Source organism: Corvus cornix, chromosome 8 (assembly GCF_000738735.6).
Source record: "Corvus cornix cornix isolate S_Up_H32 chromosome 8, ASM73873v5, whole genome shotgun sequence".
Taxonomy (NCBI): domain Eukaryota; kingdom Metazoa; phylum Chordata; class Aves; order Passeriformes; family Corvidae; genus Corvus; species Corvus cornix.
The window spans coordinates 3332366-3350690 of record NC_046338.1 but is presented as its reverse complement, the minus strand read 5'-3'; the positions used below and the strand labels follow the sequence as shown (position 1 = coordinate 3350690).

At 41.4% G+C, this 18325-nt stretch overlaps 1 protein-coding gene across 13 annotated transcripts in view; it reads left to right on the top strand.

The window, feature by feature from the left end:
- Positions 1–18325, top strand: part of FGGY (FGGY carbohydrate kinase domain containing) — a 282954-nt gene that overhangs the window by 236900 nt on the left and 27729 nt on the right. For 12 of the 13 annotated variants that reach the window (XM_039555991.1, XM_010408771.3, XM_039555988.1 and 9 more), the window contains 5 exons: positions 2877–2984; positions 6255–6316; positions 11459–11606; positions 12938–13012; positions 16155–16275. In XM_039555991.1, the coding sequence (XP_039411925.1) occupies positions 2877–2984; positions 6255–6316; positions 11459–11606; positions 12938–13012; positions 16155–16275 (514 nt within the window). The remainder of the gene's footprint in view (positions 1–2876; positions 2985–6254; positions 6317–11458; positions 11607–12937; positions 13013–16154; positions 16276–18325) is intronic. The other variant, XM_039555993.1, reaches the window with a different exon arrangement.

The window sequence follows — 18325 nt, the reverse complement described above, 5'->3', positions numbered from 1 at the left end:
TGAGAAGAGCCAGCATGGAAATATCCTGTCCTAAATTCCTGTGACTGTCCAAAACACTAGGTCAGAAGTACTGGCTGCAGGGAGAATTTGGTCTTTTAATTAATCTAAACATCTTGGTGTTGTCAGACTTACAGAACAATTTGGTAAATTGTGGACTAATGACAGAGAAAAGGTGTGGGTTTTGTTTTTTATTTTATAAACTCTATTGTCCTTCTTGATGTTTAGACTTTCCCCTGATTTCATAAAGCGTTTTGATGCCTTTAATGTCTTTTGGCTACTTGGTTTTTTCAGAGACACAGCAGATTTTCAGCTTGATCCCTTTGGCATAACCAGATTTTTCCTTCGGCAGGCTGCAGAACACTGCAAGGTTTGCTGCATCACAAATATTTTGAGATAAGACTTCAAACCCCCAGGCCCCTTCTGCCCTACATGTTCTTTGTCACCTACTGAGACACTGTGCTGTGTCCATAGCTATAGGATGGGAATGAGTTGGGATGTTTGGGTTCTCCCCATGCTTCCATCACTAGTTCAGAGCAGATACTGACTGGTAACTTTGACCACATGCTGCATTCTCAGTAAGGTCAGTGAAGTGGAATTGGTCTAAAAATCAGTTTGTTTTAGGATTTGCTTTTTGTTGCACTTCATTTTGTTATTGAAATCGTAAAAGAAGGCTTGCCCCATCGAGGTGATGAAAACTCAAAGCTGTATTAATTTGTAGTTTTAAGAGAAAACAAAACAAAACCAAATGTCCTTGCAATGTTTTTGACGTAGCTTCGTCCACTTGGAGTCATAAATGCCTTTGTAAATTCAGTGCAGCTATTCTTGCTCTAATGGGTTTAGTCAGCCAAAATCTTGCACAGACACACAGACACACGTGTGCACATACATCTGTAGGGAGAGTAAGTCAGGGCATTAGAGCTGACACGGGAGAACCAAGCAGGATTCCCAGATTTGTTAGATGTGTTCCTGAGAGAAACCAGCATTTCTTGACACTGTGGTGATGGATTTTGAAAAACAAATTTTTGTTGTTTTGTTTCCTACTTAACTTCCCGACAAGAATCAGCTGTACTGTAAGTTTATGGCTTGAGCAGACTATTGTTTGTGCAGCAACCTCCCTGCTGCTGTATTTACTAAACATGTGTGATGCACAAATGCCAGTAAACTGCATCTTGGAGCATATTCCCTAGTTGCTAGTAAAAACTGCCTTTAAAGTTCAGCCTGTTTAAATATAGAGAGAATGTGCATCAAGTTTAACAGGAACAGGCCTGAATTTTTAATTATTCTCAAAACTATTTTGATGTGAAGTCCAGGCTTTATTGAATTCAACAGCAAACATTGAGCATCCTTCAATGGGTCTAGAATTTTGCTATTGAGGAGCGAGGTCTAAATACAAAAAAACCCCATTGTCCCATTGACTAAGACCTCTGGTTTTGCTCTTCAGCATTGGAAACACACAGACTGATTTTGTTAGGCAATTAGTTCTCTTGTATCCTTCTCTGCTAGTAGTTCCCACTTTCTAGAACACACAGTTGCAGATTTAGCCATCATCAGTGGGAAGTGCAGCATAAATCATGGGATGGTGTAGGACTGCACTGCTGTTCTCTTTTCCCAGTGAAATCATGGCTGTGTCTAACTTGGGTATATATATGTGGTCCTGGAAGAGGAGGAAACATGGATCCTGCTTCCAAGAGAAGCAGGTAACCTGGCAGGGCATGGATGGCCTGTCTCCTCCAGCCCCTGCTGCAAGAATTCCATGTTCAACCAGTGGGGAATTCACAATTAGTCTTTGGAGCAAGTGCTGGGACCCAAGTTCCACCATCTCAGTTTCTGGTGCGTGCTGGGCCTTACTTGCTAGACTGGAGAGTGTTACTTTCTGCAGAACCAGAAAGAAGTCTAGAAAGTCTGTCTGGTCTATTGAAAGTGGAACCACTTTGTAAGAGGAAGGAAAATGCCCTCCACCCTTATAAACTGGTAATTTGCATCTTCTGAAGCAGAGAAAGGAAATGAAGCAGTGTCTCCCACATCCTGAGTGGTCTAACCACTGAAGCAGGGAGTGCAGGGGCCGTCACTGTGCCGGGGCTGTTTGTGTGCAAGTGGTAGAGCACGGCCCTGCTCCGTGCCTGGGAGCCAGTGCTCAGATACCTGCCTGATCTGCCCTCACAAGTGTGAAGCAAGGAGTGGTTTGTGGAAAGCTAAGCCTAAGTAAGGGGCAGAATCTGGTGTTTGCCCAGGCACGTTTCCTATTGAACCCAGGCAGATCCCAGCCCAGGTCTGCAGCTTCTACCCGAGGCACCCAACTCTCCTGGCAGTGCTGTGAGGGCACTGGAACTTGAGGTTCCACTCCCAGCCTTGGGAGCTGATGGCAGACCTCAGGGGACATCACTGTCCTCTGTCAGCAGGATTCCTTCCTGATTCTGAACTCTCCAAATGTACAGGATGGGTGCTCTGGACGCTCTTATTGGCAATTGCATTGGCTGTGTTTGCTGCTGACAATCAAGCAGAGTGTTGTATCCTACTCGTCACTCTAAATAAGGCCTTTTTCTGGAGAAATGAGGCAGTTTCCCTCCCCCTGTAAAATACAGCTCCTATTCCTGAAATTTCACACTTTCTGTTTGGCCTGGTCCAGCTGTTCTGTCAGTGGGGATGAGTGGGGGCAGGTGTGTCTTGTCAGCAAAAATCATGTAAATGGGGGAACACATTTCTCCACATTTTTTTAGAGTAAATCTCTACCTGTACATCTCCACTTCCATTGGTAACTCCAGAGGAGGAGCAGGAATTGTCTCAGTACTGGACTCTGATAGCTTCCAAGCTTTAATTGTGAAGTTCCTACTTTGACAAGCGCTTTAATTCACCAGAGCTTTCTGTTGCTTTTCCAGGTCAGTGAAACCCCCATTTTTGTGCCTGGTGTTTGGGGACCATATTTCTCTGCAATGGTACCTGGATTGTGGTTGAATGAGGGAGGCCAAAGTGCTACAGGAAAACTGGTGAGTGTTTGGAGCCACGGACAGGTCTTGGGATACCATCACTGGCAATTCAGACCTGAAACACCTCTGAAAGATCATGGGATGTACTAGGCTGCTGAAAGCAATTAACAATTAGATGAGTGTTACGTCTCTTACATAATGTTAATTTGCATATAGATAGGGGATTACATACAGGGCACGTCTTCCTTTTATGGTGGTGGTGGTGGTGGTGATGGTTATTGTAATTATCTTACAGGCAAATAGGCTTCATTCTTTACTTTAGCAGGAGGCTGAAACAGACTTTGAGATGAAGAAATATGAAGAAATAGATATTGTATTATATAGATCAGTTGTGCTCATTTATGACCATAAATGAAAGATGTATGGACAGAATAGTAATAACAGCAACATATTATTCCGTCACCTCAGTTCTCTCCTCCCTACAAAGAGTCTACCACTATTAGGTCAATCTAATTTACCAACAAAAATTAAAGCCAAGCTGGGTTCATTAAAAAATTAATTTTCTTATTTACAGGAAGGCAGTCAGAACTAAAACACTGATATCAACTGCAAAGAAAGGCTACAGGTACACAACAGTATTTAGGCTCGAGTCCAAAGGTGTCAGCAAGAGTTCAGTAACCGCTTAACCCTGGAGCTTCTGGGGCTCCCTGTGGCATCTGGCCCAACCTGTGGAAACACTGGCTGCCCTCAGGGCTGACCTGCAGGGCCTCTGGAGAGGCTGCAGGAGACAGGCCCAGGCCTGTGGGCGTCCTCTTGGAAAGTCCCAAGTGCAGGTGGGTTTGGTCTGTCACCAATTGCAGCTGTAATCGCTCTCTGACTCAGCACCACCCACCTCTTTAAAAGCCTGGAGATGGGAGTACATGGCCAGGAAATGCATTGGGGCATCACTGCATTTATACATTCCCTATGGAACAGTCACTGAATGAGAGGCACAAATCCTCCTGGATGGGAAAGCCTGGACACACCCCAAACTGAGCTGTGAATGGGGATCCCTTCTGTGCTCCCTCCTTGGCCACGTCAACCTGACATTCCTCTGTGTCACAGCTTCAGTGGCACAGTCATTCCTCCTCCTGCAGCCTGTCTTTCCGCCCCATCTCCAGCCCATCCTTAGCCTTGTGGCTAAAAACTGCTTTTGCAGCAGATGGGATGTGTGTGCTTTAAATTTTTCAAGTTGAGACTGGGCTAGAACCAAAAAGTGTCCCATTTTACAAATAACTGCTACAACCAGACATAAAATGAAACAATATCTATATAAAATAATAAACATATGCTCATAACACCACCATTTTCCAAGCAAAATGGCAAATCTTGTGTGTTGCTTTGCAAGAACACTTTTGAGAGGGAAGGTTCTGTGTGCTGAATCCCAAGCAGGTAAATACACTTATCTAAGCTCCAGACAGGATACAGCCAGTCAGTAGTTTTTCTTGGCTGGTTCACAGTGGTTCCACACTTAAAATGTACAATGAGAGTTAGGGCTTTTCAAAAAGATGATTTTTAAAATCCTTTCCTTTCTTGTACCAGAGAACAAGACATTTCTGAATCATTAAAGAAATTACTGGAAAAAATGAATGGTCTTGTTAGGACCCATAGCAAAAGTCAGTTTGAAGCACTGTGAGGAATATTAGGGAAAGTGTCTTATTAAAGCACTTTTGGAATATCCCATGTGATTTTCTTGAGGTGGTATGAACAAAAAACACATAGGGAGCCATGGGAGGAGACAGTGCCATGTGCACTGTGCAGGGTACATTGCATTTATTATCTCTGTCATTTCAAAGCTCCTGCTTCCTCACACCTAAAGTTTTCTGAAAACAAACAAAAAATAAGGACATGTTTAGGGATTCTTTCCATTGCTTGATCAATGCCCCAAGGTGAATTATTTCCATAAAATTTGAAGTCTGATCAAACATCTTAAAAGTAAAACTGATACAGTTCCCTTTAAAAAGTTCTATTTTTTTTGATACAGCTGCAAAAGAAACCAGTTGGATTTTGAAAACTGTTTTAGATAGAGTGCAAATGAAGAATTAAGAAGTCCCTCATTCTGAAAATTCTTGTTTAGCTGTATATTTAATGGGGTTTTACACTGTATTTTCAAAATTTATAAGAAGAAAGATACTGCACAACAAAGGATGGCATGACATCATTACAAACTGTGAAATAAAAAATAGCAGAAAAGGGTTTCTAGGTGCATCCCTCATGTGGCCATGGCTTGAATTAAGGGCATTTAAATATCAAACTTCATAACTCCTGTAAAAGTTTCGTGTAACAGTGTTTTCGTAGCACACACCAATATGTGATACTCATTTACAGATTTAATTCTGAATTTAGGAGCTGCCCTTGTGTTCTGAAGAGATGATGCAGGATTGCAGAGTTCAGGCCTGAGCTGTGTTTCTGGTGCATTCTGGTTTGAACTCTGTCTTTGATGCCAATCTCAGGAAGAACAGACATGGATTATTTTCTTTGCTATGTTCCCGTGTGTGTATTTTTCATTATATGGTTCAGGACTATGGTTCGTGCTGTTAAAGATTAAATACTAATGTGATTTGCTGCCAGTAAGTATTGCCAAATACACTCAGTGCTCTTGAGTAGCTCTAGTTTTGCCTCCTTAGCTTTTACTGTCATCTCTGGGATATTACCAAGAGGCCACAAAACCTGCTGAATTATTGTCTTAAAAGCCCATATTATTCTATCTGATACTTTGTTTTGTGAGTAATGGTGACCACTCTGGAGTGGAAGGACAAGCTGATTTATAAATTCAGTATAAGGCAGAGCTTATATTGATCTTCTTTTATAGCAGTAATTGCTTCTCAGGGTATACATTTTGTTTCCTGCAATGAATGTATGAAGCATCTATCAGGATGACAACACACCTTGTGTTTTATCATAACAGTGTGATAGAGAAAGATGTAGGGGTTTGGGCCAAGAAGATGCTTCTGGTAGAATTCCAATGAGGATATCTATGCAGAATTGGAGAGACAAGAGGACAGGAAAAAAGTCATCCTTTCACCTTGCTCTCCTGACTGAGGAGCTGCATGCTTAGATTTTGGCCTGGGTTTGGTGCAAAGTTGGTTGTTTTTCTTAGTGTTTATATGCCAAATCCTGAATGTCAGTGGGAGTTTTGCCATTGGCTTCTCTAGGTCTAGGATTTAACACTTCATGAGTAATTTAGAAGCTCTTTTGTCTCTTTTAGAGCTATGATACTGCCTTTCCCTTTTCCAGGACTGAATTTTTAAGATGTAATCATCCCCAAAATGTTGCTTTTCTCTTTTTCAGATCGATCATGTGGTGCAAGGCCATGTCGCCTTTCCAGAATTAGAGGCAAAAGCTGCAGCCAGGTCACTGTTTTATTCCTTTATCACATCCCTGCCTTACAAACTGATGCACACTGTATTCCCAGTAGTGTCCTCATTCTGAATCAGGGGAATTAACAGTCTGGTAGTGGGCTGGAAGTATTTATGAAGACTTTCCAGGTGATTGCTCAAAAAGAAAAGGTTTAAACTCCCCTCAGATACCTTTGGCATATCTAAGTAATGATATTAACTTTTTGCTTTTCAGCTTTTCTATCCAGGCCAGGGTATTTCTTGATTCCATAGCACCAGCCCTGTTCAGCAGATCTCCATGCCTTGGGCTAATAATGTGTCTTAATTTGTAGGTGGAACAATTAAGGTCTAAGGAGGAGATATGGCTTAATTAGGAATATATTACTCAGTATTTTTGAAACAGTCATCTAAAGGAAGGTGTAGCCACTGTATGAGAAACTCCTGCATGGCAGCACAAATAGAACAGAGAAACCCAGGATGGATTTTCAGACAAAACGTAAAATGGAGGGGTGACTTGGAGGTAACTCCAGGATTCCTTGAACCAGAGGCTGTGTGTGATGTGGAATTTGAGCTTGTTCTGCTTTAGAAGTGGATGAAGACAGTTCAGACACTTCTGTCAGGCCTGGACTTTCTCAAGCTTTTTTGGCTTGGATTCATGCTAAGATGGTTCACATCACTCCCAGAGAGGTCTCAGCTGAACAGCTGGGCACGTTGGATGAAAATGTGATTCTCTTTTAATGTCTTTTTCCTCCTTAGATTAAAGAAAAAAACCAGCAAACTTGGCATTTTCCCTTCAGTTTCTCCCTCTGGTCTGAGAGGCAGGGTCAGTCGTGATAGATGGATTAAGCACGCGTAGTTACAGAGTTAGTTTCAGTCCTCCCCGGGGAGATAAAGCCCTACCTGGTTTCTCTGGATGACCCTTCCTTGCCTTGCAGGGCCCACTGCCTTACTTGTTTGTTAAGAACTTGACCAGGATTCCCAGAAATGTATTGGACTTCATTCAATATGAAACAGATTCATGCTTCCTAGAATTCTCTTTGTTGTTCTCTGCAAAAGGAAATCAGGAAATAAATGCATCTGTGTATGTTTGGAATAAAGATTGAACTGGGTCCTTTTCAAAATTCTGGCTTTCAGGCCATTTTTCCAGTGCCCCTATTTGAAGCACAAACATAAGACAAACAGTTTAGTCTGTAATGCCAGGATAAACCATTTTTTTTTGTGCTGGAAAAATGCCTATTGAGTAGCCTACTTGTGTCTTTTGGGTCTGATGCTGAGCTGACTGACCACAGCTAGTGCCACAGTGCAAAAACTGAGACTGTGATGTGAACAGGACACTAAACACAGAATATTGGGAGTAGAACTCCATATTATCCAAGGGTATGGTGTCATAACTTTGGATTTGAGTCTCCTGCAGTTAGTAAAATGGAGAATAGCACTGATAGTAAGAGTTGTAATGTTTTATAAAAAGAGTGGTAATATTTTATGAAGTTAATTTGCTCAATGGTATTTTTGTAATGCTTTCCAGATAACACTTTCCTAATGAAGCATTGGTATAGCTATAAATTTACTAAACAGTATTAATTCTCTCATCCTCTTTCTCCCCATCCTTCTCAAATATTTGTTAAATTTGAAGAATTTAATTTGAACAAACAAAAATCAAGAACTTTGAAATTTGAACTTATTTTTCCTCCTTATTTTTTCCTGTTTTTACATGGTTCACAAACTTCAGCCTCATCAGAGGTGCAAGTAGTAGCTGCTGTTGGTCCAAACTCTGGATAATGTTTTACTTACATTAAGTCATATAAGTAATACACAGAATCCCAGACCGGTTTGGGTTGGAAGGGACCTGAGAGCCCATCCAGTCCCACCCCCTGCCATGGGCAGGGACACCTTCCACTATTCCAGGTTGCTCCAACCTGGCTTTGGACACTTCCAGGGATGGGGCAGCCACAGCTTCTCTGGACAACCTGTTCCAGGGCCTCCCCACCCTCACAGGGAGGAATTACTTCCCAATATCCCATCTAACCCTGCCCTCTGGCAGTTTGAAGCCATTCCCTATGTCTCCAGGCCCTTGTAATTGTCTCCATCTTTCTTGTAGGTTCCCTTCAAACATGGTATCTTGTTTTGGAGGGCTATTGGTGATGATAAATTATTTCACTGGAATTCTCAGCAGAATAGTTCAGAGAATTTGGTTTATTATTCTCTGCGTGGGTGTAGGAATTTGAATCCTGTTCAGCCATTGCAAATGAGAGCTCCATACTTTGGTGTGCAGTTCCATGCTGCCTTTGCTTCCCATGCTGGGTGCAGTGCAGTGAAGAGTTAAGCACATGCATGTGTAGCTCATTAAAAAAAGAACATCAGAGGTCACAAATCCGTGCCTCTTGCTTGCTGCTGCCTATCAACTCCTTCTGCTTCCCCAAACCTGTCCTCCCTTTCTGCTGATGCTGCTAAGAAGCAGGTTTGGAGCTGCAGGTCCCTGCTGAGCAGCTGATCTCAGGAGTTTCCCTGTGCAAACTCTCCTTTGCCCACACCAGAGCAGATTTCCAGCTGTGTTTAGCACCGGTGCAGAGATTTGTGGTGACTTGTAAGGGCGTGAGAGGCTCAGACAACCAGCTCTGACCACTGCTGCTGAAGGCCAGGCTTGTGCAACCCTCCCAGTCCTATTCCTGGGTTCTTTTTTCACCCTTCTTTTACTGGAACTGGAGAGGGTTGGATTACAGGAGGATTTTCTGGACAATTTAAATTTAGCATTTGGTCAATCTGGTGGGCAAAATCGGTGAGCACCAAAACTTGGGGTTTTTCAGGCAATTCAGTGAGTAGCAGAAATTGCTGTGATGTATCACTTTTGCTCTTCATCCTACACCTTGTGTACATCTGACATTTAGTCATCACTGCTCTGTTAAATTCTGTACAGGTAGATTAGAGTAGAAAATTTTTAAAAATTAAAGAATATGATAATTTTTGCTTTTAAGTTTAAATAATTCTGTTTTCTAGAGTGACCATTTCTAATCTCTGGAGAAGAAAAGTGCCTAACTGACAGCAAAGTTTCTATGTCCTTTGGCACTTGGTGAAGTGATGTTTCAGGGCAGAATTCCCTTTCCTATAGATGTCAATGTCATTTTCCCATCTAAAGAGAGATCTCCTGAAAAGAAAGCATTGAAGTTAACGCACACGGGATCTATCAGCAATTCTGGGATCTTTCTAGCAGAACATAATAATCATATTTGGCAGTTTTCTGTAACTCTAGATGGTTTAGAACCTTTTTTTTCAATTTAGAAATCCGGAATTTTTAGATTTTTTTTCCCTGAAAGATACCTGATGGCATCTTCCATGATTCCTGAACAGATTAAATACCAGCCTCTGGTTGCTTTCTGAAGTCGTGTCCCAGGTATGAACATAACTCTGAGCAGACTTGCATTGATTTCTTATTCTCTGCTTTCAGCACAGTTCCTTTTTCATGGCAGCAGCTCCTGCTCAGCTCTGCAGGTCAGAGGCAGCTGCCACTGATACCTTCTCATAGAACTGAAGAGAAAAAGCTCCAGGAGCTGGTGGTGTTATACTCTGTTAAACACAAAGGTGGTAAACCAGGAACTGGAAAGTGTTTGAAGGATTTTGCTGGTCACTCAGTCCAAATGTAGTGCCTTGAACCTTTATCTATATTTAGGAAAAAAAAGGTGAAAAGGTGTGGAAAAAAGTGTAATTCCAAGGTTATGTGGATTTTAAGCGTATTTGGCTCAACTTCAGCCTCCTTTTGTTCAGTGCTTGTGTTCTGACAGAGCTGCACAAATGGCTAATCCTTGTGAGAGCTATCAACCAGGATAGAGATGAGAAAGAAGCTGGGATGTCTGGTGGGTCTGTGGTTGAGTGAAGCTTTCCTTTTTTATCCTTCCCAACAGTCAAGCCATGCCTGAGACTGGAATTAAAATGACTTTATCCTTAGCATGTACTGCTAGTAGTAGAGTCTTTAGGGACGGAGAAAACAGGGCCACTTTTACAACAACGGGAAAAAAGCGATGGTGACCTCCAAATTATCATAATTCAGGTCCAGGAAGACACATAAAGTACATTTTAAAGGACGTGAATAAGGATGTAAATTAGTTATTTTAATGTCTTCCAAGTGTACTTCATTTTGAATGATACCCTCTGATAGTGTACACATGGTAAGGTATAATTGAAAAAACATGCAGCTGAATGGTTGAATGCAAAGTATAAATATACAGCTGCTAGTGGGTCAGAAGTCAAACTAGTAAAGCATATGCCAAATTCCCTTAGGGATCTCATTAGTGCATGATTGAATATACATGTAGAGGCTAAATGAATATCACTGTTTGGGTCTGCAGTGGATGAGACAATGACTAATCAATTGTAATTAGGGTTAGATGCTATTATTGACCCACATGTCTAGAATTAAATGCCCCACTTGGAGATTTCCAAGGAGTTGGAAAATATATATGGGTTTGTTTGTGATAGGATGAGAGTTTGAAAAAAAATATTCAGAGTGTAATTGCAACATTTTTAAAATGGAATGTCACTAGAGTCATTGCAAGCCAAGGCACTGAAGAATTCACCATTAGTCCTAAGTCCAGGAAAAAAGTCTGTTGGATATTGTGGAGTTGGGTGTAGCATCTGAACTTAGATACAGTCATATTTAGGCCCATGTTGAGCTCCTCCCTAAAATAGCAGCCACTCACTTTCTCTCCTCCACCCTTAGTGCTGCATTTTAATCATAACACACATTGAAATAATTATGGCTTAAAAAAGGAAAGCTGTACATCCAGCACTATTGATTAATCAGAGAAATTTTTAAACATTTGCACAGGAATTTGGTTTTCATTTCTGTCTGGAATCCTCCTACTCCTCCCTCTCAGCTGTGGGAGAGGAGCAGCAGCAGCCCCCAAATCTCAAACAGCTCTGGGGACCCTTAGGAGTCAGTGGACAAACTCAAGGTCACATTATCTCCCCTCATCCCGGGAAATTCAGGAATTCTGATGGCCTGTTGAGCACACGTGCACAGAGACATCCCTGCAGTGCCATGGCCTTGGCAGGCAGTGGGATTTTGCTGTGCTTTGATGGGGTTCCTGCATTTGATGGTAGTACAAATGTTTTATGTTTGATGAATAACCTCCCCCCTCTTTTCCCAACTTGTTTTTCTTGCAGTGCTCACAGTATATATACATACTTGAACAGTCACCTGGATCTGATTAAGAAATCTTTGCCTGTGGGTTTCCTCACTGTTGATTTACATGTTTGGCCAGATTTCCATGGTAACAGATCTCCCTTAACAGATCTGACACTAAAGGGCATGGTAAGAAACAGCCTGTCTTTGCAAAAAGGTCAATACAGGGTAAAAAAAAAAAAAAAAAGGCAGTTTGGAAGGAGCTTTTCTTCAATTTTGAGCGTACTCCTCCTTAGCTATTTACACTATCCCAAAGGATTTGGGTTTCTTGCTGCATTGCTGATGTTTCAGTAGAAAACCAGAGATCATTGTACTTGAGATATCACTACAGCCACATTAATTTTCTAAAAACATGAGGAATGCTGTGTGTGTCCCAGTACCTTTCCTAGGAATCACATTTCACAGCTCTTGCTGTTGTTATCTCACCTGTGTACCAAATTCTGCGTATTTGTTGCGATGAGTTTCAACACAAATTTGGGTAGACCTGTCTGGGAAAGGAATTAATTACTCTGATGATAGGTGGTTGGTTTAGACAGCTTTTCAGCCCGTGTTTCAGAGTTCGGGTGTTCCTCTTCATGGAATTTACAGTGGTAGATCAGCTCACTCACAAGCAAGGGCTGTGCAGAACTGTAACAGAAGGGTATCGTAAGGGTATAATTGGGTGATACCAAAATACCTGGTGATTAATGCAAAAATCTCCTTCAAAATGGCAAATTGTCCTTCAAGTGAGCCTCTCAAGCTACTCACCAGCACCAAAATCTGCTGTATTTAAGGCTGAGACAGGAAAGGCATAAGCACTGCAGCATGTTTTAAACCACAAATGAGGGAAACATAAAAAAAAAAGTACCTATATATTTTTAGATCCTAATAAAACCTCCATTATTTTATGAAAGAATTATATGCTGCAGCAGAATCAGAATTTCCTTGGTATGATGGCTGTATGCAAATACTGGTAATAGCAACCCATTTTTTCTGTCACAATTATGTCTGTGTTCAGGTCTTGCCTGATATTAATCCAGAGTAACTACAGTGCAATATTGATTTATGTCACAGCAAAGGAGGTTAAGATACAGTATTTAATTATTAATTGTGTTTCAGTGCTAGGGTGCTTGAGAGGGAGGGGGAGAAATGCTTTTAAAAAGTTATTTTTATGTAATAGCATCTTCATATTATTACATTAAATACATTCACGAGCAATATCTGAGTCATAACATAAAACTGTCAGAGTTAATCTATCTCTAATCCCATACAATATGCTGTTTGTTCTTTATTTCTTCACAAGGGGCAAGGATAATTTATGTGGTTCTTCCCCAGATCAGGAATAACATGTTTAACATAACATTATGTGTACAGCTCACAGGAGTAAGGCTTGGAGTTAGAACTTGTTACAACAAGAAGCCATAGAAAATAATGGAGTTTTACTTTGACTGGGTTTTTACATCTTTTTGATCTTTGCACAGGTTGTTGGACTAACATTGTCTCGGGGTCTGGATGAACTTGCCCTTATCTACTTGGCCACGATCCAAGCCATTGCTGTAAGACATTCTTAGTGCATAAAAGAAGAAATTAATTGTCTCGTGTTCTGTGGAAGACTGATCGTTCCCTTCTGCTAACCAGATTTCTAACAATACACGAGTTCACTTAATGGGCTTCTTAAAGGTGCAAGTTACTGTTTGCCCATATTGGTGACCACTCCCAACTGGTGGGTAATCAACAGACTGTGGGGAAGATGCTCCCCTAAAAAATCTTGTCCTTATGGCAATTCTGTAAGCAGAGCTTTTGCCTCTGGTGCAGATGTGAGGGAGGAGGCTGACAGTACAAGGAGCAGTGTTAACATCCCAGCTGTCTAGAGAGAGGCTGAGAGAGGGGGAGAAACGCTTTGGCAATTGTACAAAGGGTACCCTGCGCTGCCCTGAAAAGGCTCAGCTTCAGATTGTTCCCATATCCATGGATTTGCCCTGCCTGCCCAGTGGGTGAGGCAGAGCCCTGTGCCAGGCTGAGCAGGGGAGGGGCTGTGGTTCAGACCCACCAGGGCAGATCTTCCCCCTCGTGTCCCTGCCCCGAGGGAGCAGTCCCAGCCCGTGGCCCTGGTTGGACAAAAGCGGGCAGGGCAGGGAGGCTGGGAATGTCCCTCCCGTTTGCCAGCACGTGGAGATGGGGAATTTTGTCGGAATACCTTTCTTCCTGCCCCGGTTTTTTCTCGAACTCAGGATTTCCAGTTCTTGAGAAGTTTTGAGGTGAAACCCTAGCTCATAGGAGTGGTTTGGAAAGCCTGGCTCAGGGTGTTTCCAGTGGGACGTGCTGTTCCCAGCCCTCTCGTGACCAAAATCCACATCTCTTTAGCATCCTTTCTGCAAATTTTTTATTTTTATTTTTTTAAAAATTTGTTGAACTTGAGGTGTTTTTGCAAAACATGAACAGTCTGATGAATTGGGGAGTTTTCCTGACAAAACTCTGCTCAGCTGGAAGACTTCCAAACTCCTCTCCTGGTTAAACAACAACTTTTCTAGGCTGGGTCAGCCATCTGGGATGGAGAGGGTGGGCGGCTGCTGTAAATTTACTGGGAATTGTACATCTTATGTGTTAACCCTCCCTCTTCAGCAAATAATGAGAATTTAACCCCAGCCTGGGATTCATTGTTGTGAGTTTGGAGCCTTTTGCAGATGAATGTAGCTGGGTTATACCTGATGCTTCAGTATAATCCCACCATTGAAAGAAGAATGTGGAGGAGAGGTTAAACAATGCCAGGGACTGATCCTGCCCCTGAAAGGAACTTCCCAGTCTGGAACAGGTGCCCTGCGATTATCTCGTGCTAACGAAGTGGAAACCTTCTCTGCTGGAAATCCTGGGAAAGTCACCTATTATCTCATTATATGATACAGCTCCAACTTTATTGTAAAACACAAATACTGTCTTGAACAGTAAATTCAGCAGCTGCATATCTTTTGGAGAGCTGATTGGGCTGATTTGATGTAAAAAGGCCATATTGTAGTTTTCTTTTCACTGTAAATTAAGGGAAATTATTTTTTTCCCCAAAGCATTATTGAAACAGTAACTAAAAAGTAGACAGAGAACATTGGTTTTGACTAGATATATTTACTAATAGCTAATGGGATACCTAGGAAATTAAATTTTCACTCCCAATTTTAGCTTCACTTTTATTGAAGGAAACAGTTGTAGTAATCCTGTACCATTAGCTGTCTTCAATGGGTGCAAGATAAACTTTAAACCTATGTAAAAATCTTGTACAAAGTGTAGGCCTGCCCACAGAATGTTAATCTCTAGTTTTCTTTTCAGCAGGAGATGCTTTTTCCTTTTTATATAAAATTTGCATTTGAAGCCCCTCAATTTGCATTTTCTCCAATCCAGGATTAAATTAGTTCCCCCCCACCCACAGTGAAATAAGTCTGGCTTTAATTTAAATTGCTGTGTGAATACAATTTTCCAGGCAGGTAAACACAAAATAATTTTCACAGCATGTTCTTTCTCAGGGTCTTTGACGTGTGTATGTTGTGAGAGAAGTTGTTCATAAATTTGAATTTCAGAAGCAGTGAAAGAGAATCTCCCTTTAACTATTCACTGCAAAATGCAGTGCAACAGTTGGACGGATGAGAACATGATCAGAGATGTAATTGTGGCTGTCCAGCCTGTTCTGAGCAGACAGACTCCTTTTGGAGCACTTTATTTTTCCATAATGAACATCGTGGCTGTGCGATTTGGAAATCAGCCCTCTGTGTCAATAGGGAAGCGATGGATTCAGTCAGCTGGGGCTGGGGCTGCTCAGGTTCCTCTGAACTGCTTGTCTAAAAATCAAAATACATTTGAAGGCATGTCCAGAATAGTGCTGGGCATTCACTGTGGATGTCTTCAGCCTGGTGGAATCGTGCAAGTTCATTTTTCAGTAGCTTTTATTTGAAGAGGGGTTTGTTGCAGCTGCAGCCCTCTTAATGAACTGGAGCATGGCCTAAAGAAAACTTAAATAACAGTTCATGAAAACTCTGACCAGATTGAGTTTTGTGGGGAATCTGCCTACAAAGAGTCAGCCTGGGCAACGTTTTGCCTTGAATTTGACATTTTGTCAAGTCTGAGCTTCAAACTTAACTTCCAAGGTATCATAAAGAGCTAGGAATTATTTTTGGTCAAACAGTTTTTCAAAGAAACAGAAAATATTCTTGCAAAAGGGAAATAGGGAGAAGGTTGACTTCAGTGAGGAGGGAAGCAAAGCAAATAAAAAGAGAAAAGATTTTTTTTTGGAAATGGCAGAGCATTTACTTCTGTCATTCTGATGTGAGTTTCTCAGAATGGAGACTGTAAACGAAAAGTTTAAAATATGCCTGCATTCAAGATATTTCAATTAACCCAGCCATGAAGTGGAACTTTTTTTTTTGCATAGGGCAAAGGCCAAGAGAAATAGTTAAGCCAATACAAAATTCTTCAGGTTTTCCTTTTTGCTGAAAAGACAGAAAACACAGTTTTTTATTTGCTGTTCTCTTTTTGTTCTGTTTTGCTATTTGGCTTCAGAACTGAAACCTCTTTACTGAGATGGATTTTCAGATGCTGTTGCACAAAGCAAAGAGAAGGTTTTGGTGGGGATGTCTTTGCCATGCAGGTGTAGTTCTGTTCCTGTGGCTGCTCTCCTGTGCTCATCTGGTTCTGTTTCTTCCCCTCTTTTTGAAGTTAGGAACAAGACATATTTTGGAGGCGATGCAGGCTGCAGGACATGACATCACCACGCTGTTCCTGTGTGGTGGGCTGAGCAAGAACCCTCTCTTTGTGCAGATGCACGCTGACATTACTGGTAAGCTTGGGGAAGTGCAGGGAAAGGAGGCTAAATACTTTTATTTTAAGTGTCTAAGTCCTTTGTCTTTGGAAGAATAAAGACTTCCTTTATATAGAGCTGTATTTTGCTGCATGGCCAAAAAAGTGTGCAATAAAATATTCTATTGGCTTCATCCTATTTGACTTGTGACACTTCCTGCTCCTGCTGGGCATTGTATCCATTCTATAGAACAATTCTTTCCTGAATTGCTTCCATGTCTGTGCCACTGATGTGGTTCAGGGGACGTCATCTGGATCCTTGCTCCTGCAAGGTGCTGCACTTGGTTTTGTACAGTTCCTGGTGGGTGGAAGGCCCTGGGTGTGTGTTGCACTACAAGAGGAGCTCTCAGGCCCCCATGGTATTTTTGGTCTCCCTTCAGCATGTGTGTGTTGGACATCTCAGCACACCTGCAAGTCAGTTGAATATACTTTAAAGAATGTGGAAAAACCAACAAAATTTAGTGTAAAGGCCTTCAGAGAAGCATTGAATGATGTGTGTTTTGGGTGTATTTCAAATTAAGATCAGTTAAGCTGTCATGAATGAAGTTTAAGGCCTACGTTAAGTCTGGAGATCTGACTGGCTCTGACATCAAACCACACTTTATAACCCTGATACAGGAAGGAAAATGAAAATGTGCTTTATGTACTTATCTGAGAGGAAAACAGAGATGGACAAGCAAAAAGCAGAATGCCTGTTGACCTTAAAATTCACTAAATATATTGTAGTCAAAGTGATGCTTTGTGAAAAATGATGTTAAGTCCTGGCCTTTCCTTCAAGAACTCAAAATGTTTTAGGTGAATTTCAGCTACATGTAGAGTTGGGCTGCTGGGTTGTGATGTGTAGAAGAAAAGATCTGTGAAAAGGTATTCTGATTAAAATGTAATCACAAGTTCTTTGACTGTAACTAATGGCCAAGTATAATTCAGTACAAAAAGGCCTTTTTGCAGTCTGGAGTTCTCCCCCATTTGTAAAATCAGTGACTGACAAGGGATGTCAGAGTTCATCTGACTGAAATGCTCTTGGTTGTATTGAACTCATTAGAGCCTATCAGATAAAATAACTAACATTCCAGGATCAATCCCCCATTCTTTCCTGAAAAGAAAAAAATCTGAATATATTATTGTTAGCTACAAATGCCCATGACTCAGCCATGCAGACATCCAATAGATAATTCCACAGGCCACTTAAAAAGTATCTTGATCTTTTTGTTTGCCTGGTAAGAATTCCGTATTCATTCTGACGATGCGGGAAACGGGCAGTAAATTTTAGAGCACACTGAAAATTGCTCACTGACGCCTGGCAAAGAGCCACGGAGCTTTGAGCTTGCGCTTTAGATTTGCTGTTCCAAGCTGACCCAAGTCCTGAGCTGTGCTTCAGCTGAACTGGAGGAATGCTCAGGTGACAGAGCAAACTTTGCATCATGTAACTGGATGCCTGGTGTGAGGGGAATTGGCTTTGTGTCAGTAATTACTTTTTATATTAACAATTGCATTTCTCATTTTGCAAAGTGTGCATTTGCCTTTTTCCTCTATAGGAGTTGTTTGTGGCTCACTTTAGGTCTTCACCCAAATTTCAGCTCCTTCTAATCTTACAGCTGGCTCTCAGGAGCAGCATTTTTTGGGGCATAATATCCTGGAGACTGTTCTGAGCAGGAATGTGTGCTCCCACCCCTGTGTTTGCATCATCGTTCACTGAATGACATTATCTCAGTGCTGGAAATGGAGACACATGCCAAATACTGCAGGAATATTTAATTTTTCAGCTTAGTGAGGATAAGCATCTGAAGTGCAGCTAGAAAAGTATTTAGATTTATGCTGTGTGTTTAGATTTTTCAGGAGAATTAAGAAAGCAGGCTGATTTTTACTAGTTTTTTTAGCCTTTTCCTGCCTTTCTTTACAGTTGTGAAACAGGTCTTAGAAAATTCTGCATAAACCAAGGGAAAATATGTTCACTATAGTACCCATGGGTGATGAAATGCTAGTTTTTAATTCTACTTCAGAATATATATTGTTTGCTTGTTCTTCCAGTG